The sequence below is a fragment of the Neolamprologus brichardi genome, chromosome 22 (genome assembly GCF_056152115.1).
Source record: "Neolamprologus brichardi isolate AB-2024 chromosome 22, ASM5615211v1, whole genome shotgun sequence".
Taxonomy (NCBI): Eukaryota; Metazoa; Chordata; class Actinopteri; order Cichliformes; family Cichlidae; genus Neolamprologus; species Neolamprologus brichardi.
The window spans coordinates 9,362,626-9,383,852 of NC_142124.1; the positions used below are offsets into that span (position 1 = coordinate 9,362,626).

At 38.9% G+C, this 21,227-nt stretch overlaps 2 protein-coding genes across 2 annotated transcripts; both read left to right on the plus strand.

Annotated features, from left to right (window-relative positions):
* Positions 1-6,784: 6,784 nt before the first annotated feature.
* LOC102791302 (interferon-induced very large GTPase 1-like) lies at positions 6,785-11,980 on the plus strand. Its single transcript, XM_087835369.1, has 3 exons — positions 6,785-6,875; positions 7,041-7,078; positions 7,205-11,980. The coding sequence occupies exons 2-3, from the start codon at positions 7,058-7,060 to the stop codon at positions 11,978-11,980; spliced, it is 4,797 nt and encodes a 1,598-aa protein (XP_087691495.1). The 5' UTR covers positions 6,785-6,875; positions 7,041-7,057.
* Positions 11,981-17,682: 5,702 nt separating this feature from the next.
* On the plus strand, positions 17,683-19,639 carry LOC148096690 (XK-related protein 8-like). Its single transcript, XM_087835491.1, has 2 exons — positions 17,683-17,749; positions 18,905-19,639. Exons 1-2 carry the CDS (start codon positions 17,683-17,685, stop codon positions 19,591-19,593), a joined length of 756 nt encoding a protein of 251 aa, XP_087691617.1. The 3' UTR covers positions 19,594-19,639.
* The last annotated feature ends 1,588 nt before the right edge of the window (positions 19,640-21,227 follow it).

The window sequence follows — 21,227 nt, forward strand, 5'->3', positions numbered from 1 at the left end:
CTCAGTGACTTCTTTTCTTTTCAGGAAATCTGTGAGTCATACATCCAAGTAGTCAATCAAAGATGAAAATAAAATAAATAAAATAGATTTATGTTTCTGTCTGCACCAGATGGAGAAAAATAACTGCACATCTTGTCACTGGCGCTGAAATTTGCTGAGATCTGAAGACAGTAAAAACCTTACAATTCACATAATTTTCATCCTCTTCAGGCTAAAGTGTTTCATCTCAAAGATTCTGACTATGAAAAATGTTACACTGATTTACAGTGACCCTTCTCCCACCCAGTTAATCTTTACATACTGATATGTAAAATGGACAGATTTTACAAGGTATTCTCTCTCTTTTGCATAAACTCACCTTCTGACCTCTGGTTTCTGTAGATGCAGCTGCCTACTTATAAATCCTACCAGACACTGTTCTTTATATACAGTGAGATCAGAAACATTTGACGCTAATTTTGCCCCTCACAAACTCCTCCCACTTGCTTTCAACCAATGGGAGATGTTATGAGAGATATAAGGAGTTTAGGGTCCATAAACGTGCCTTAATGATTAAAAGGAATAATCGTGAGCTTCACCTTATGATTTCTCAGAAACCATGTGACTTTGTGGTGAAGAAATGACTAAGCAGGTCACGGCCGATGTAAATAAAAGTGAATTATTCTTTCACTTTTTCTTTCAATGTCACACATATGAAAGTCATGCAGCAATCCAAGGTCATTATACTTCTCATGTCATATTCTGTTTGTTGAGAGTAGTTAGGAGAGATTTATGAGGGGCAGACCTATATCATCTAATGTTACTGATCTCTTTCTGTTAAAACCTGGCTCATGGATTATAACACAAAAGAACTATTTACAAATATTTATTTTAAAAAATAACAAAAAACTAATAACAAGCAGCATAAGGAGTTCGGTGTCCACATAAATATGTCTTTCCAACTCTGTTGCAGTTCCCATATTGGAAATGTGTAGCACTTGTAGGTTGCTTTGCTTTCACTCTTCTGCCAAGTTCATCCCAAAGCAGCTTGATGGGGTTTAAGTCTTGAGACTTTGCTGGCCACTCCATGTTTTCAAGCTTACCATCTTGTTCTTTCTTTTACGATACCACACATAGCTTGAACTTATTCTTTGGGGCATTATCTTCTTGTAGGATGAACTCCTGACCAACTAAGTGCATAGCAGAAAGCTGCAGAATGCAGCCCCAGTTTCTGAGGGCCTTTTGATGGTCAAGGAAACTGTACTCATGGACACCTAAACCATGTTTGCAATTTCCCTGCGGGAGATACCAACACTTTTATACACGTTATAATGGTCTATATTAGTTTTGTATTCACTTAGGACTGTAAGTATGGACATAGATGGTGTGTTTTGTATTCAAAAGGTTTCTCCATGTGTAACACATAGGGGGGCTAAAGCAGTCGTGCCAGAATGTCCTGCTATCACCACCTTCATTACTTCAGCACATCACTGCTTCACCTGTCTCCCTTTCATTCACACCTTCTACTGATTTTAATTTCTCCACCTCTCCAGGCTCTCTTCCACCTGCTGCCTACCCTGACCACAGATCATTGTTGTCTGCAAATATCATAGTCCATAGAGATTCCTGCCTGACCTCATCTGTCACCCTGTCCAGCACTCCAAACAAGAGGGGCTCAACATAAAAAAAGAAAGAAAGAAATCATCCTTGATGAATAGACCTGCATAATTTCATCTGAATCCACTCCTAGGTTACAGATAAATTAAATTAAACAGTTATATTTAATTATAGTCAAAGAATTAGATAACATAATGACATCATGTTAAAAAACCATTGAAATTATTAAACTAGAAATGGGGGGAAAAAAGTCAAAGGAATGTGACAGTCATTATTAAAAATGTATTAATAATCATCCTTAATGTGGAATTCTCAATAAACTCCTCTTCTCTTTTTCATGAGTTTATTTAATGGATTTTTCCCCCCACCAATAACGCTGTCGTTTTAAGTTTCTGTGTTTGAGTCCTCCATTTATGTCCTTCCTCCTGCCTGCCACACAGCGGACGGTGACACTGTCTGGTTTTTGTAGATGCTGCTGTCTTATAAATCCTACCAGACCCTGTTCTTTATATAGAGAGAGAAATCAGTGACATCCAATGCTATGACTCCTCCTCACTGCCTGCTTTCAACAAATCAGGGATGATATGAGAGATGTATGGAGCTTTGAATGCATGAAAAACATTTTCTTTCACTCCAACTGAGCTGACTGTTTCGGTAACATAGTGGGGTGTGTAAAAAGACTCCCAGCTTCATTTTAAACTTTGACAGCTTCATTGTCACTAATGCTGTCGTGTGCTATACATACAGACACACACACACACACACACACACATTATAGAAACATCACCCAATAAAATAAACTCACCTTCTAAACTCTGTCTGGTTTGTGCAGTAGTGGTGTGCAATACTGCATATTTTGGTTTCGATCCAATACCAAATAAATACGCGCCAGTATCACCGTTACCGATACTTTTTAATAAATAAGGTGGCTGCGTCATTGATTTGCTAAATCTCAATTAATTTTAATGACCTTAAGTGTTTTTTGTGATGTTTCCTTTTTTATTATTAAATAGTTGAAACCCAGGACATAATTAGGACAAAGTTTATAATTAATTAGAAAATGCTTTATTATCAATTTCTTTCTAGAAAAATCCTAAATAAAAAGTACATGAAAACCAGTAAACAAATTAAAACAAACAAGTACTGTTGAGAAACTATAATACAAAAATTACAATTAAAATTCTCAACAACTGGTGAAAATATAAATAATATGTAAACAACTTAACAACCCCCAAAGTGTCTAAGTCACATCATGTGAAGGCGCAACATCTAAACACAAGAGGTGGGAGGTGGAGCAAGTGTGCCTGCTCTGTGCTGACACAGGAGTGTGAGTCCGGCGACCTGGCTGTTTCATCTTTTCCGAAACAACAGCATTGCACACAAGAGCGGAACTTAAAGTAAAGAATCGATCTCACCGGGTTAGTATCGATCCAATCCCGATGCCGACTTGGTATCAATACAATCGATATTTGGATCGATCCGCCCACCACTATTGTGCAGATGCATCTGCCTTCTCATAAATCCTACCAGGCCCTGTTCTTTATATTTAGGGACATCAGTAACATCTGATTCTATATTTGCCTGTAACTCTTCCCACCTGTTTTCAGCCAATGGGAGATGTTATGACAGTTATAAGGAGTTTTGGGTCTCTGCATGACTTATACATGATTTCTTAATTAAGTTGCTTGAAGTTGCTTCACCTCTCATCCGAGACGTCTCATCTCTCGGATGAGAGGTGAAACGTCTTCAAGCAACATATAGAGGTCCAGACGCTTTTCTTTCCAAGCTCCTTAGACTACAATGACCTGGATGACTGAGAACCTTCACAGACATGATTTCTTAATGACATCAAAAGAAGATTGGGGAGTACTGGCAACACCTCAGGATTTTCCAGAAACCATCTGACTTGGACGAAAGAGATGTCCCATATGGAAAAGATATATGTAAATCTTATAAAGTTTGTATCTGTCTTGTGTGAAACTTGTATGAAAAGCATACAAGAGTGAAAACAGATATAAGATCCCTTGAAAAATTATATAAATGAAACTTGTATGTTTTGGATACTTACAAAAACAATATATAAAAGTAATGAGAAAGTGGCCACTTTCATGAGTAAATCATATAATCCTTATATGATTCACTATATGAAGTAGGCCACATCTTATGCAAGTCTTTTATAAGTTTTTTCTATTTCTTTTCCATATGGGGTGGTTGGGCCACTGACCAGCACCACAATAGTTTCCTACAAATCTGCAGGAAACCAGTGCATTTCTGCTGCTGCTGTCAATTGGTCTTGTTGTTGAAAAATGCACTTTTATTCTTACAAACTGAAAGAGGTTAGTATGGAAAAGATGAAAACTGATCAAGCTGTTTGCAGCTGGCTCCAAAACACCACTATGGTACACTGCAGCAGAGAGAAAGTTGGAACAGAAAATTATCTAAAACTGTGTGTTGGATAAATTGATTGTCATTAATTAAAAGATTTATGTGTAAAGAATAAAAAATTTAAAACAAGTGCCTATAAACTGTTAACACATGACCTATTGAACCTGCCAGACTGTCTCATGTTGTTGAAACTGCGACCACACCTGCCAGTTCCTGTTATCTCACCAGAAAGACATGTTCATAGTTAGATGAAGTCACATACTGCTTGTACTGTATAACCAATCAAGCGTTTGCCTGATTATTTTGAAGCTTCTGGAAACTTATGTGACCCACTTTGCTTACAATAAAAGAGTGAGGCGGGCGCAGACGAGTTGGAGTTTTTTGAGTAGACGTGTGAGAGCAACACTCAGGGGAAACACTCTGCGCTCCGCTTGCAAGTGAAACTATTCTGGTGTCTGTGTGGTTGCTTTCAGTAACAGTTTCTGCATTAAGCAGCAGGGTTGACTTAAACCCAACACTGTGTACATCACAGCAACAGCAACACTACCCCAAACAGGAAATTATAGAAATATTTTTTCCTTCTCCTCACCTGCCACTGCAGTCTTATCACAGTCCTCCATCTCAGCGACTTCTTATCTTTACAGGAAATCTGTGAATCATACATGCAGGTAGTCTGTTATATAAAATAAATTTAAAAAGGTTTGTATTTCTGTCTGCACCAGACAGAGAAATAAGTGCACATCTTGTCACTGATGTTGAAATTTGCTGAGATTTGATAATTTTCATCCTCTTCAGCCTAAAGTGTTTCATCTCAAAGATTCTGACTCTGAAAAATGTTACACTGATTTACACTGACCCTTCTCCCATTCAATGCATCTACATACTTTTACATGCACAGATTTTACAAGTTATTCTCTCTCTTTTGCATAAACTCAGTTTCTGAGCTCTAGTTTGTGTAGACGCAGCTGCCTTCTTATAAATTCTGCCAGATCCTGTTCTTTATACAGTGAGATTAGTAACATTTGATGCTACGTTTGCCTCTCACAAACTCCTCCCACCTGTTTTCAACCAACGGGAGATTAGAGGTATAAGAAGTTTGGGGTCTTTGCATAAACATGACTTCTTAATGAATAAAAGGAATAATCATGAGCTTCACCTCATGATTTCCCTGAAACCATGTGACTTAGAAGAATGAGATGAGGTTGGGGCATATACCAAAACAACATCTGACACTTCTTTCCTTCAAATATGCACTCACTGAAGATTCTGCATTGCTCAAGCATTGAAAAGATATGATAGGGAATTTATATATTTTTTTAAAGAATTTAAATTTCATTTTGTGATACACATGTTTTGTAGAGGGTCAGACGTTGTTTCATTGAGAAACATTTTAAGTCTTAAATCATGTTTATTTAATGTTGCTTGTATTCTTTTTCATGAGCTGAGTTAGATAAAATTCGATGTTTAAGACAGATTGTAGTGAGGAAAACAATACAACACAGACATTAGTAAATGACAAATATGGGACTGAGTGAAATAAGAAGATGTACATAAATGTCCAACAACATGTGTACAAAAACTTATGTGGGCCTCAATTTGCTGAGCTCATTTCATGCATCTCCTATAGTGCCAGCAGAAAAGAAGCCTTGCCAGGCAGTGATCTGACTGATGTTAAACAGGTGCAGCCATTTTCAAAATTAAAGCAACAAGTTAAGCAAGCAGTGGCAGACCTGCAAATTTACACTCAAAGAAGGGAGCGAAAGCATAAAAAAGGAAAGAAAGCCACAGAACACTCAGAGCTGAGAGAGAGTGAGGGTGAGGGACAGAGACAGAAACATGAAGACAAGACAGAGACAGAAACTTGACATTTACAACCAGATATGACTACACACAGGAGACGAAGGGGGACACCCAAGATGATGACACTTTTAAGATTAAAGTAACAAGTCAAGCAATCAGTACTGTTTCACTATTTAACTTGATCAGATAAAAAGATAAAAACTCTCTTCCCAGATAAGAGTTAACATGTCAGCTTGACTGGGCGAGGATTGGGGATGTTGAGTGATGTTATTGTTAAACAAACAGCTTTCTTCTAAGTCACATTCTTTCTCCCATAATACAATGAATTCTTCTTCTACAGTTCTCACCAACACCACACCTAGCAGATCATGGCAGATGTAAATAAAACTGAATTATTCTTTAAATATCCTGCAGGAGATGAGCTGAAAGAGAGCACTGATAAAAAAGAGCAAAAAGTAAGGTCTTTGGCATGACATTTTAACTATTTTGTAAAACTTTCAACTTCAATACCATTATTATTTAAATGGAGCTGTTCATTTTGCTAGCCTAAACCTATTCACAGGTTGAATCCACAGCCTCTTGGTTTAAGACCTACATGATTTAAAATAAATTTGCTGGGTTATTTTAAATCCAATTGCTTTATGTGTCCAAAAAATTAGGTCACTGTGACTTTTGGATACAGGAATCATTCAAACTCTATTTTCTACTTAACTGCCAACACCGCAAAAAGTTAGCATGTTAATGCAGATCGCCCCGTGCGTGGGGCTGCACGGCACTAATGCGTTAAATAGCTAACCGCGCTAACGCATTGACGCCATACAGCCCCACAAACTGGGCGATCCGTGTTAACTCGCTAACGGAGATTTGCCGCGTTAATGCGGTTATGGCGTTAACGTCGTTTTAACGAGATTAATGCTGACAGCACTACTTTAATTAAATGCAACTTGACAAACCAAATGTCAAGTTAAAGTATTTGCTCTGTTTTGTTTTTTCCCAGAATGATCTAGTGAATAAACACACTGATGTTGTACTTTCAAAGAATGATGACACCCCAACAGCTGGAGAAAACATTAACCTCAACTCTAAAGAGAATGGTAACATTTTTTAAAAAAGATTTAAAATTTAATTAAAAAAATATAACAAAAATAAGCTAGAATGGGAATGTTTAAATTTATAAAAAGTAACCCATTTACAATAAATATTAGTAAACTGTGTTGGCTCGATCATACATTAATTTGTCATTGTTGCTCATCTTGCAGTAACCTCAGAAGGCAACATGAGCGGAAACAACGAGAATGTAAGAAAGTCCAAATTTTGTTTCAAAAGATCTAAAGGACAGATTGCTTTATCACACATTATAATTAGTGTAATATAATATTATAATGTCCTTACATAAAGTGAATATTTGTTTTATTTATCACAGTCAGGGAAGATTTCTGAAGAAATCTGTGGAAAGCTATGTCAAAGAGAAACTGAGGCACTGCTTGACAGACTTCATCTTAAAGAAAAACTTCAAGACAAGTTGTCACCAACAGAACTTCTTCAAATACAACCAACTGTAAAACAGCACCATGTGACATCTGAAAAAGATGTAGCTCACACTTTTCTTCATAGGCTGATGATGTTGGACTACAGGGCCAGATATATTCCTTTAAGACCAGACAGTGCTGATGTGACAGGTCCAAAACCAGTTCAAATGACTGACATCACTGAGAATGAATTTAATAATTTGGTGGCTTTACTGAGCACCAGTGATAAGAGGGAACAGACAGAACAGACTCACATGCATCCACTGGACATTCAGATGGCAGTATTTCACTGCTCAGACAGCTTCCTGAAACAGATGGTGATTACAAAGCTCTCTCAGTGTCAGTATGCCTTACCTTTGCTTGTTCCTGACCCATTCACAAAGGAAATTGAGTTTCCTCTGTGGACATTCAGACAAATAACAAAAAGCTGGAAGGTGATTCAAACCAAAGATGATTCAAATATTGTCACTATGAAAAATATTCCAATCTACAAAGCTGAAACACCTTTGGTTTCATTTTTCCGTCTGGGTTCTCTGTCAGTGTCTAAATCTCAGCTGATGAACACTTTGATCAACGATCGTCACAACACCTTCTTCCACAGAAACTGCCCAGGAAGCACCAAGTCTCACCATTTGATGGATGGTGTGGCAGAGATTGCCTGGTACTGCCCTGCTGGAAAACCCAACGATGCCTTGAATAACTGTATTGCCTTTTGTAATCTCCATGGTGATGCTCTGTTGACTGAAAAACAGCGTGACATACTGATTGAAAAATCCTTCATCAATATTTTTCTTGTGACATCTTTGCAAAAAAATACAGAAAGTCGGGCACTTATATCATCTCTCTTTGCATCTCAGAAGCCTCTCATTTGTCTCACTGTTGATGACAGCTGTGATATTAAGACAAAAAATGGAAAATACATATTAGGTCTCAAAGACAGAAACCAGCCAGATGTATCTGAACAGCTGAAAAAGATCATAAGAGAAGTTTTGTCTTCTCTCGATGGTCCCAGCTTGAAACCATCCTTCCAGCTTGAAACCATGGCTGAGCTCTCTGGAATCAGAGTGGATGAAACTGACCCAGCCTGTCAACAAGGGAAATCTGCAGCTAAAAAAATAAGCGATTTGCTTAAAAAGGATAACATGGATGTCTCAAAGATCAAGGATGAATTTCTCCCTTGCCAAGGCAAACTGTGGCATCAGTGGAGCAAAATACACAAAGAACTGTTTCATCTCAGAGGAGACATTGAAATGGAGAAAAGTAAAAAGGAAGAGGAACTGATGAAGATACGTCAGGAACAATGTGCTGCTTCCTGCAGTGAACTGATGGAGTTGTTCACTGGAAGCCTCTCATCATTGCCACCAACAGACAGAGAGTATTTCCTAAAATGGACTCAGATCTTAACAGATGCCCTCTCCACAGATGATCTTTCTTTGATTCTCAAAAGTTATGATGAAAAGTGGTCTGAGGTCTTGGCTTTGAAGAACAAACATGACAAATCAGATCTGTTATTAAAAACACAAATTGAACTTGATGACATATCAAAAAATCTTCAGTCTGCAAGTTTTGGTTTGGAGCACATCTTCAGAGAAATGGGACAGATCTATGAAGCCCATAAAGCAACACAAAGAGAGAGCAGACACTCTGACTGGTCTAAATACCCTGAGCTGGCTGCACAGCTGATGATATCAGGACACCCGATGGAGCTGATGGATGGTGATGCAGGTCATGTGCCTTTAACATGGATCTCCAGTCTTTTAGAAGAAGTCATCAAGAAACTGGGGGACCAAAGAGTTTTTGTGTTGTCAGTTTTGGGCCTACAAAGCAGTGGAAAATCAACAATGCTGAACACCATGTTTGGGCTGCAGTTTGCAGTTAGTGCTGGCAGGTGCACCAAAGGTGCCTTCATGCAGCTGCTCAAAGTATCAGAGGAGATGAAGAAAGACTTGAAGTTTGACTATGTTGTAGTGGTGGACACTGGAGCACTGCGTGCTTTTGAGTTAGAAGGTAACAACACTCTTCATCATGACAATGAACTGGCAACATTTGTTGTTGGTCTGGGAAACCTGACACTGATCAACATCTTTGGAGAGAATCCGTCTGATATGCAAGACATCCTGCAGATTGTTGTTCAGGCTTTCATGAGGATGAAGGAAGTTCAACTTTCTCCCAGTTGTGCATTTGTTCACCAGAATGTCACAGATGTTGCAGCAGCAGAGAAAAACATGGATGGAAAGAGACGCCTGCAGGAAAAACTGGACCAGATGGCCAAACTAGCAGCCAAAGAGGAAGTTTGTAATGCAGACTGCTTCAGTGATGTCATTGAATTTGATGTTCAGAAAGATGTGAAATACTGTGCCCAGCTGTGGGAGGGCAGTCCACCCATGGCTCCTCCAAATCCAGGTTACAGTGAGAGCATCCAGGAAGTGAAGAACACCATCCTCTCTAAAGCTTCAAAGTCTGCTGGGATCACTCTCTCACAGTTCAAAATCAAAATTCATGACCTGTGGACTGCACTGCTGAATGAAAGTTTTGTTTTCAGTTTTAAAAATACACTTGAAGTGGCAGTGTACAGAAAACTGGAAGTCCAGTATGGGAACTGGACCTGGACCCTGAGAAGCAACATGTTGACCATTGAAAACCAACTTCATAACAGAATTGAAAATGGGCAACTTGAGATGGTTCAGTTGAGTTATCTTATTGAAGAAACAAGCCAAACATATGGAGAGATCACAGAAGCAATGACAAAGTACTTTGACGATGACAAGGAGAAAGAAATGTTGACTCAGTGGAGAGGACGATTTGAAATCAAAATTAAAGAGTTTCATGATGAACAGGTGAACAGAGTGAAAAGAAAACTAGACGAGGTTATCCAGCAGAAGAAAGCTTGTAAAAAACTGGATGATAAGAAATCAGAGTTTGAGAACAAGCTGCTACAGAAGAGCAAAGAGCTCGCTCAGGAGCTGAAGGATAAGGCCAAAGAAGAAGACGAGCTTCAAAGACAGTTCAGCTCTGTTTGGAGCGGCTGGGTTACTGAATTAACAGAAGATATAAAACCTGTCGAAGACATCAACTTGAGAGAAGATCAGTTAATGATCCTTCAAGAACTTGGTTTTGAGTTATCTCTCATAGATGAATGTAAAACAAGTGGCAGATACAAGAAAATATCAGAGCTTGGTGATTATTCAGATTATATAATGACAAGTGGACAAAAATATCTGAGACCAGTGGTTGATGCTTACCAAAAATACAAATCAAGTGGTGCTTTTGCTTATGAAGAACAACAACAGATCAGATCACTCGTTGACAAGGCTGAAAAAGACTCACTTGATGCAATCCAAAGCAAACCTGTAGCCACAAGAGGCTACACATCAACTTACTTGATTCAAGGGGCCAATCATGTAACAGAAGAAGTGCAGAAATTTCTGTCAGAGAGGAAATACACTTTGAAGAAGGAGTTTACAGTCGATCTCTTACTGTATGTGTTCTACAGGGCAGAAAGTTGGCTTCTAGAGTCCCATAAGAAATTCAAAGTGATCAATGATGCAATCATTTATTTAGATGGCAAGAAAACACAGTATTACAGAGTTTTTAGAAGTTTTTGTAAAGAAAACTCATCTGCTGTTGTGTTTGGAGAACTGATCTGTGAGAAGCTGAAAGCTTCCAGTATTGAGGCTGTCTGTAATAAGACTGCCATTGATCTCGCTGGAAGGATGAGGTGTAATTTCTCAGCATTCAGTGGGAACAGACTGGAATTGGACAAACATGTGTTAAAGTCACTTGCTGAGAAAGGAAACTTTGATGATTTCATCCTGTACATCACAAATCCAAGGAGACAAACAGAAGCTTTCATTAAAGCAGAGGTTGAGAATTACATCTTCACAAGTCATACAGATGAAGCTGTGAGTATGCTCCAGAAAAATGTTGATGACATCAAAAAAAGTGTGTGTAAGGCACTATTTATTGCAACACAAAAAGTTCAAACTCAAGAGGGCGACACAGATATGTGGCTAAAGGAATTTTCTATTGTGCTAAAGGATGAACTAACATTTGATGCCATGTGTTCTGAAAACTTAAATGACATAATCGATTTTGAATTTCTTAAGGAAGAGATAAAAAAAGGATTTACATCCATCACTGAGCAGATGAGCAGCCTCTCACTGGATAAGCTGAAGGAATCCAGGCTGAAACCTGATAAAATCCTCATTGATCAGCTGTGTAAGTGCTGCTGGGTAAAGTGTCCATTCTGTGCAGCTGTTTGTACCAACACCATTGAAGATCACAGTCCTGATGAGCACAGCGCCCCTTTTCATCAACCTGGTGCAGTTCGTGGAGTGCACTGGAGAAACACAGATGAAATGTTCATTAATTTCTGCACAACAAATGTTGCAAGTGAACTCAGTTTTTATAATTACAAGTCAGCTAAAAGCTTTCCTTATAAAAACTATAGAGATGCTGGTCCAAGGTTTAAAACCTGGAGAATCACGCCTGATGAGTCTAAACTGGCTTACTGGAAATGGTTTGTGTTTAAGTTTCAAAAGCAACTGGAAGAGCACTATAATGCAAAATTCCATCACAAAGGAGATATTCCCCATGACTGGGGAAAAATCTCTAAACCTGATGCAATCAAAAGTCTGGAGGAAATGAGTCAAGCAATCACTAAAGCCTGATATTTTGCCTTTACCTGAAAAATTAGGAAAGATAGTTAAGGAAGACTGCATAAAGAAGATTGACTAGTTAATGCATACAGACAAAGAGAGCAAAAGAATTAGAGTCATAATTCAAATCCACATACATAGTAGGATTTGTAGAAACTATATAGAAAAAAATCCTGTTAGAAAATTCAGGATCTGAGTAGATGTTTTGTTTTGTTTTGTTTTTTGTTTGTTTGTTTTGTTTTTTTCAATTTAGTTGAAGTTTGAAACTAACTCTTACTAAAATGTTATTTTACAGTAAAAGATTTTAACCATGAAAAAATTATTCCTGAACCTATATTCATGTTCCTCTTTTTTGAAGATGCTAATGCTTAAGATTGTTACATATAAGTTCTAAACGAACAGATTATGTCATTTTTGTTAACTTTTTGGTTTCAATATACATGACAAATGTCAGTTGTAGATCTGTCAACGAGAATATTTTCATTCATTTTAATTTGTGTTATGTATTATTTTCTTTCATTTTTTATATTAATTTTCTTTTTCTAAGAGAAACTGAAATTCATACTAAGGTATGAAATGGATTAGTCAGTCAATCAATCAGTAATTTTATTTTAATGAGAAAGCTTTTTTTCTTGAATTTCTTAATTCTGTGACAAGATTAATAAGTGGTCTGAAAGTAATATTGGTGTTATTAACATGTAAAATGAGTTACAAAAGAATAAACACTTTAGATTAACTAAAGGACCATTTTGTCTGTGTTTTGTCTGTGTTTACTGTGGAACATATACATGCATAGAATTAAGCCTACCCTATTAGTAAACTAACAGCAAATGCAAAGTGGAGACGGATACCAGGGATGATTTGTGATAAGAAAGTAGCAAGAGTGAAACAGAAGGTTTACAAGATGGTAGTGAGACCTGCTATGATGTACGGTTTGGAGACATGGCACTGACAAAAAGACTGAGATGCAGATGGCAGAGTTGAAAGACAGGAGGCCGACTGATTCTGATGTGTGCAAAGAAGGGATAGTTAATATAATGGACAAAGGATATGAAATATGGAGCTGCCAGGCTATAGGAGAAGAGGCAGACCACAGAGATGATTGATGGATGTAGTGAAATAGGATATGTAGAGGGTTGCTCTGATGGAGGAGGACAGTAGTGACAGGGTGAGATGGAGGCAGATGATATGCTGTGGTAAGAGAAGAATCATCTTTATAATAATAATTAATAACACATTTTATTTATAGGGAACTTTGAAGATGCCAAAGGTTACCTTACAATTAGTACAGCAGAAATAAAACATATACACAATTTAATAAAGTAAACAAATGCAACCACAACTATAAAACTAATCAAGGAAACAATAGACTGAGACCAAGTTATAATGATGGATAAGCGGTTCTGAACAGTTGGGCTTTGAGATGTGATTTAAAAGTAGAAAGAGAATTTATAGTCTGGAGATCTGACATTCCAAAGTCTTAGGGCAGAACAACTAGGGATAGCTCAGTAGATAGATTGGTGGACCCATGACCCGAAGGTCATGGGTTTAAATCCACTGAACGGCTACCCTGAGGTACCCCTGAGCAAGGTACTGTCCCTACACACTGCTCCCCCGGCGCCCAATGGCTGCCCACTGCTTCACTGAGTGAATAGGTCAAATGCAGAGAGGAATTTCCCCACTGGGATCAATAAAGTATACATTATTATTATTATCATTATTAACTAAAGGCTCAGAGTTCCAGGGTAGTCAGGTGGAGCAGAGTGTACGAGAGGGTGAATACATATGGAGAAGATCAGATAAATATGGAGGAGCAAGTTCATGAAGGGCTTTGAAAGTGAGACGAAGGATCTTGAAATTGATACATAGATGAACCAGAAGCCAATTGAGTTGTTTAAGAACAGGTGTTATATGTTTTGTTGATCTGAATATAATATGAGCAGCTGAATTCTGAACTAACTGAGGTTTATGAAGAGAGAGAATTACATACCATACCAACATACCAACATTACCATAGAGAAGAGAATTACAATAATCAAGATGAGATGTGACAAGAGCATTGACAAATATGGCGGTACTGTTTGGCGTAAGTGAAGGACAAAGGTGATTAATATTGGAAAGCTGAAAATTTCTTGATGCATGCTCAATCATCCAGGTAAGTAAATCTCCTAAAGTAGATTCTGTTCATCTGGACGTAGCATTATGCAAATGTACTGTTTATAAGATTGGGGAAACCTGCAGTCAGCTGAGACTGAAGAAGTCACTTGAATGAGTGACGAAACGTTTCTCCCACTGAAAACACTACGTCCAGATAAACAGAATCAACTTTTGGAGAGAACTGAAAATAAGAAGGCCAAGTAATATTATATACATGTGGTGTGTAAGAGAGAGTACTGTCAAGGATGATACCCAGAGTCTTAACCTAGGAGGAATGTGTGAAAAGAGTTATCAATAGATGAAGGAAAAACTCTTGTATTTACACGGTTTAGATTCAATACCTAGAGAATAAATTCTATTTAATTACCATAAGGTTTAAGAAATTATTAGCCAACAAAACTTTGGTTTCACTTAAACGATCAGTAATGGATTCTTTTGAAAAAGAAGTAGATGTGGGTGTTATCTGTGTAACTGTGAAATTGAATGTTATATTTCCTGAAAAGTACGTAATTTAACAAACTGTGAACAGCCAGAGAGGTACAGTGGCTTGCAAAAGTATTCCGTCCCCTTGAACTTTTCCACATTTTGTCACATTACAGCCACAAACATGAATCAATTTCATTGGAATTCCACATGAAAGACCGATACACAGTGGTGTACACGTGAGAAGTGGAATGAAAATCATACATGATTCCAAACATTTTTTACAAATAAATAACTGCAAAGTGGGGTGTTCGTAATTATTCAGCCCCCTGAGTCAATACTTTGTAGAACCACCTTTTGCTGCAATTACAGCTGCCAGTCTTTTAGGGTATGTCTCTAGCAGCTTTGCACATCTAGAGACTGAAATCCTTGCCCATTCTTCTTTGCAAAACAGCTCCAGCTCAGTCAGATTAGATGGACAGCGTTTGTGAACAGCAGTTTTCAGATCTTGCCACAGATTCTCGATTGGATTTAGATCTGGACTTTGACTGGGCCATTCTTTTTTTTTTTTTTTTTTTTTTTTTTTTTTTTAGCATTTTCCATTTTATTTTGCCTTCAGTGTATCAAGCAATGTCAATAAATAAACAAATATATCATTAGATTGCTTCAGAATCATCAACATTAAAATAAAGAACAACTCAGTTTTACACCAACTACCAGTGTCATTATCAAAACTTGTTAAACATAATTTCTTGTATTATCTCTGAGTATGACCAATGTGGAATACATGTTATGTCTTCTGTAGCAAAATTGCATCTATGTATTATAAGGATCTAGAGTGACAGCCCCCTAGACAGCCCCTGGATTCTTTTTTTTTTATTTTTTATTTTTAACCTGTCCCGTTTGGCTCTTTTGCCATCAGAATTATTGTCTAAAGGCGAAGAAAGATGCCCAACGGATTTTCTTTACCAAATTGACCATCCCAGCTTTGCCGTAATGGTCCATTTGATTCTCCTTTTATTCTTTATTTTATTTTCACTTGCTGAATACGGGACAGACTTGACTGGAGGAAAGAAAAGGGAGAAAGAAAGAGGGAAAGAAAAACAGTTGAGAAGAGGGACGGGGGAGAAGGGCAAAAAACAAAAACCAACAGAATAAGCAGAAAAAAAAAATACATATCGATCACCTGTTGAGAAAGAAAAAAGAAAACAAGCAGAAGAAAACGAGAGTAATAGAATAAACAACATCACAATGATATATGGGAATATGACAGTAAATACTAAATATTAAACATTATTGTGCAGCACGTAAGATCGACAGCACAGTGTGCTTTGAGGTAGGAGCCAAAAAGGGTGTAGTTTGTGTGTGTGAGCACCCGTGTGTACACCTGTGAGCATGGACGCGCTTGTTTTCTTAAAAGGTTCCTTCATGTAATGATTTGCTAGAGGGTGTGGGGAGCCACTGCCCCGTCCTCCAGGACGTGAAGCAGGTATGGAGGAGATCAAAACTCCAGACATCCAGAGGCCCCCAGAACACAAGAGACCAAGGAAGACCAACAGAGGGGCAACCGTGCCACTGTCCCAGAAAGAGCTGAGGAGAGTCCCAGATGAGGGGTCACTCAGCAGCCACGGAGCAGAGGTGGGGGGGTTGCAGTGACGTGCCCGTGAGCTCCGCCGGCAGCCAGCTGTGCCTGAGTGACCGAGCCCCAGGCCGAGAGGCCGGGGGCACCCCACCTCCGAAGTGGCCCAAGCGAGCCCCAGGCTCCAGGCCCCGATAAGCAGCCGCCAAGGAGTGAGCCGGTGTGTACCTGGACACCCATCCCCGGACACAAAGAACCACCAACGCACCGATGTCTGAGGTAGTCCGCCCCCGGCAGGGGAAGTGGTGGGGGGAGATAGGCCTCCAAACCTTGGAGGGCCTGAGATGTCCTCAGAGAGGTGGCGTCTGATACCCAACCTGACATATATACACAGACATACAGGCACACACAGATACAAACATCCATTCCCACCCTCATGCTCTCATATGCACTTACTGGGGCATAACCCCAAAGTGATAGGTTAAGAGGCAGGGTACACCCTGGACAGCTCACCAGTCTATCACATAGAGACCAACAACCATTTACACTCACATTCAGGAGCAATTTGGAATCACCAATTAACCTAACTCTAATTGTGTTACTGTTAACTGTGGGAGGAAACCAGAACACCCAGTGGATTGTGGATTTGAACCACAAAGCGATGGCATACACGTGGTGTGTGTGTAGCTGTCTGCCTCTTATAACTCCAGTGGTTTTCCTGCAGTTTTTGAAAACTCATGTGATCTTGTTAATTTCATGAGTCCAGAAACTAACCACTCTTACTAGATTGTAACAGGTCATCTCACCAGGAACAAATTAAGTTGCTGAATTTCATACAGATCCTACATGATTTAATTACTTTCACCAGAGAAACATGAAATTATTTTCTTCAAATTACAAGTTAGACTTTTTTAATGTAACAACCACCCAATTTACTTTTTCAGTATACCAAAAAAAAAAAAGTAGAGGTGGCTGCTCGACTTGACTGAGATGGATGCCTTCCTGAAACCACGATCCAAAGCACGTGAGACTGAAATCCTTTGCAGTGTCGCAGGATTTAACCCTTGGATGCACAACCTACCAATACCTACACTCTTTCACGAGTGGGGTCAAAAATGACCCCAAATAGAAACAATGCATTTTGCTATAAACTCGTTTGTTATTCTTCAAAATCTTTAAAACGAAGAGTTGTAATATTTTCATATTTGAGGTATTCCTCATAAAACATGTTTGTGACATGAGGCCCTTTGCATTTTTATTTATTTTTTCATTAATTTTAAGAAATTGCAGTTTTTGTATCACTTGTATCACTTTTGTATGCTTGCTCTGCATATACAGCAGAAGCTGGGTCTTCCCTCTGAAAGGCACAAGTTGTTCATCCACTGTAACACAATCACTGAGCATGAATTTCTACCTGCAGTTGACCAGGAACAGGCCCCATATGTAGCAGAAAGCTGCCATGTGGTTTGTTTTCAGTCGGTAGGCTCTGGTCCTCTTGTCATCAAAGTGCAAGAAACGGCAAATATCTTTAAATAGTGGCCTTGTACAATGGGTTATGCAGAGGACTCCCAAAAAGCACACCTACTGGTACGTCCCAGTTCTTCTCACTTCCTGCAAGAATGGTCAGTCAAATGAAGGCCAGGAGCTAATGTTTGATTACATTTTTCCGCTCTTTTCCCCTGTCTGTTGCTACTCTTCGTGCCTCCATGTTTGTGTATGACAGCACGTCTTCTATTAAATTATCAGACATGAACATCTTCCATGCATTTACTGGGGAGACAGTACTAAACCCAGGTGCAAGCCCTGGCCGACTAATTCAGAATATTGTGGCTAGAGCAGTAAGAGGGGCTCATTCTTTTAGACTCAATATCCATTTCCTCTTCAGAGGACTCCTCTGTATCTGACTGGCCTTGTTCAGTGGTGGGGACAGTAGTCTGGGTCCTCTATATCTTAGATGTCAGATTCTGAGTCAATGCCTCCAATGGCCTTTTCATCCCATCCGTCCTGGATCATTTGTAGGGCAAGATGAAGATGAATATATTACAACTTTGCATTTTAAAGATTTTGAAGAAAAACAACCCGTGGGGTCATTTTTGCATCGTGTGCATCTAAGGGTTAACATTGCTATATCATTGACTTACTTCACTCGAACATGATATGAACAATTTATTCTAGCCTCTCTGCATATCATGTAGTTTCTACACTATATAGTTACACTTAACTTTAAAGCATGAGTCACTTGTGTTAAATACATGCAAGCTGCTTATGTAAATCCAAAGCTGGCCAATCCCTTTTTTTCAGTGTAGATGATGAGGAACACTGAGGAACATTTTTCTGAAATTGTTCACTTACTCGTCCAGCCTTCTTTGGCTCCATGAGACGTGTTGCTGCCATCAAATTCAAAATTGCTTCAATTTTTGTGTGAAATCTGGTCATCAAAGTTTGGAAAGTGAAATAATAATGCGCTATAATACGCAATTTCTGCTACAGAAATTGCAGCAGAGAATTAAAAGCATCTTTGCTGGAGCTCACACTGAGATGTGAATAGAACAGAAATAAATATACTAACCTGCTATAATTGGTTGATGTGAAAATGTTAAATGCCAAATGATCGCTGTTTCTGTGAAAACAAACATCATGCAGTCTAAATAATAAAATACTGAATGACAAAAAATGTTTGAAAATATTTGGGGTTGCTTTTTGAACTCATAACTTACTTGGATCTTCTAACAAAGAATCAACGTTTGTTCTAACTCTGCCCCTCGCTCTCTCCTCAGTGTTGAAGGCCATTGGCTCGACTTTGTCCATCGCCTCCTTTTTGACCACCTACGATCACTCAATGCGCACCTTCCTGCCACAGAAGGAAAAACACCACATGATCTCATTAGTTTTCTACTTCATCTGGAACCTGGTTCTCATCTCTTCTCGCATCGCTGCTCTCGCTCTTTTCGCCTCCGTGCTGCCCTGCTTCATCTTCGCCCACTTCATCTGCTCTTGGCTGGTTTTATTCTTCTTCGCTTGGCGATCCAAGACCAACTTCATGGATGACCCTCGTGGAGAATGGCTTTACAGAACCACTGTTGGCCTCATTTGGTATTTCAACTGGTTTAGTGTGGCCAAGGGGATGAGGATCAGGTCCGTGCTCTATCACGCGTATATCCTCATTGATATTTGCATCCTCTGTGGTTTGTGGTGCTGGAAGATGAGCACAGATCCTCCTGATTTTGTGACACACCCTTTAACCACGGCTGCCTGTGTTGTTGCAGTTTACGTCCTTGGTCTGTTATTTAAAGTTATTTATTATACGTTCTTCCATCCAAACCTTGATAAAGATAAGCTGAAAGGGGCCACCATCACAGAGGAGCAACCTGAAGATGAAGAGCGATCTCATTCAGTTCCTACACGTCCCCTTAAGGCCACTGACAATAAAAGAATGAGGAAGCTGGCCGAGAACTTCTTCTGCTGACCTGCATCATTTGACATCCACGGGACGTGGAGATTAGAAAGAGACTGAGTCACGTAGGTCACAAGGCTGTGTGGGACTAAGGACTGCTGCCTGATTACAGATACAGACACAGATACAATATTGAATGATTTTGCTCAAGTTTATGCTCTGTATTAACTTGTGCTTCTCTCTAATGAAGCATTTAAAAATGCCTCACTTGTTACATGCTTGTATGAAATAGTGATGGGTTGACAATAAGATGAGTTTGCTAATGCTAATGAATGGGTCTGCCTCCCTAAAATATATGACAGTATTAAACCAGTATAAAAATCGTGTTTAAAGGATTTTAATTGGTAATTTTAAAAGAACGTGGAATGGCATTTCTACAATTACGTGTGTGTGTTTGCTTTTTAAATTCCCATTTCTATACCACCTTGTGTGGATGTGTTCATTTTCTTACACAGTAGTGTTGATGTAGGAGGTGTGAAATAGGTATAAAGGTATTAATGAGGTACTGACATAGAAGCAGCAAAAGTACAGAAAGTGAAAGAAATAAAACATATAAACATTGATAAAACCATTCGGGTTGTAGGTGTTAACATGTTTTGAACACATTTACTACGTAACCTTATACTGTATTTGAGGGGTGATGTTGTCCATGTGTGAATGTGCACACGTGCATGTGTGTGCAAATGCATAAATATACAAAGAATCTCAGATATTTCTGTTGCTTATTGTGGAAAAAGTAAGGAAACAACTGGTCTCATGTGTTCTTTTCCCCTTTTAATTCCCCTACTTCACTTAATTTCCCTCCTTTTTTGTGGTCACTGTGTTTACATTATATATTAAAGTGTCAGTACTGTGTTCCTGTAAAAGAAGCGAAATGTGCACAGGTTTTAGTTTGTGGATGTTTGGGATCAGGGCAGAAGTTTCAGAGGGTCAGGATGAGAAGGTCACAGAGGAATCACCGACCTTCCAGTGAGCTGCCTGAAGCATATTAAAGGGTCCAGCCTGTGCTGTGCAGGCTGCTCCTGGGATTTGTACACAGTTTAACTGCTTATTCACATTTCACAATGTGATGTAACAAAGTAAATACTTTGACATTTTTACTGCAACCATATTTCAATATTTTCCAGCTGGCCATTTGTGCTGTTGCAGCTGTATGATGAGCCAGAGCTGTGCAAGCTCAAAGGGATTTTGAACACATTGTGTTAAGGTTAAACAGTGAGTTTCAAGCACATCTCTCTGGCTTCTAGTTAGAGATCAGATCCTGTGAGACACTCACAGAGGGAGTTTTTTTAGTTAACTGTTTCAGTTAATGCAGCTCCAATATGAATTACCGGTGACAGCCACTAAAACCCCATTAACACAAACTTACAGCAAGCACATGATAATCCATTGTAGTCTGTAAAAACTGAGCCGGCCTTGTATCAGCACAACCACTGCTACCAATTTCACACTTAAATTGCTGAGTACTACGCCATCTAGTGGTAAGTACTCTGTAATTTATGGTACAGGTACAGCCTGAGAGAATGCCAGAGTCTGTGAGCCTGAGCTCAGGCCTAATGCACTGACTTAACTTATTTACAAACAACTCTCCTCACACATTTGCTGATCCACCATGACAGAAGTGTAGCAAAGTTACACATGAAAAG

Coding starts and splice junctions, on each gene's coding strand:
- LOC102791302 (XM_087835369.1), top strand. CDS start 7,058: ATGAGCGGAAACAACGAGAAT. Junction 7,079..7,204: donor TGAGCGGAAACAACGAGAAT/GTAAGAAAGTCC, acceptor TATTTATCACAG/TCAGGGAAGATTTCTGAAGA.
- LOC148096690 (XM_087835491.1), top strand. CDS start 17,683: ATGCAGAGGACTCCCAAAAAGCACACCTACTGGTACGTCCCAGTTCTT. Junction 17,750..18,904: donor TCTCACTTCCTGCAAGAATG/GTCAGTCAAATG, acceptor CTCTCTCCTCAG/TGTTGAAGGCCATTGGCTCG.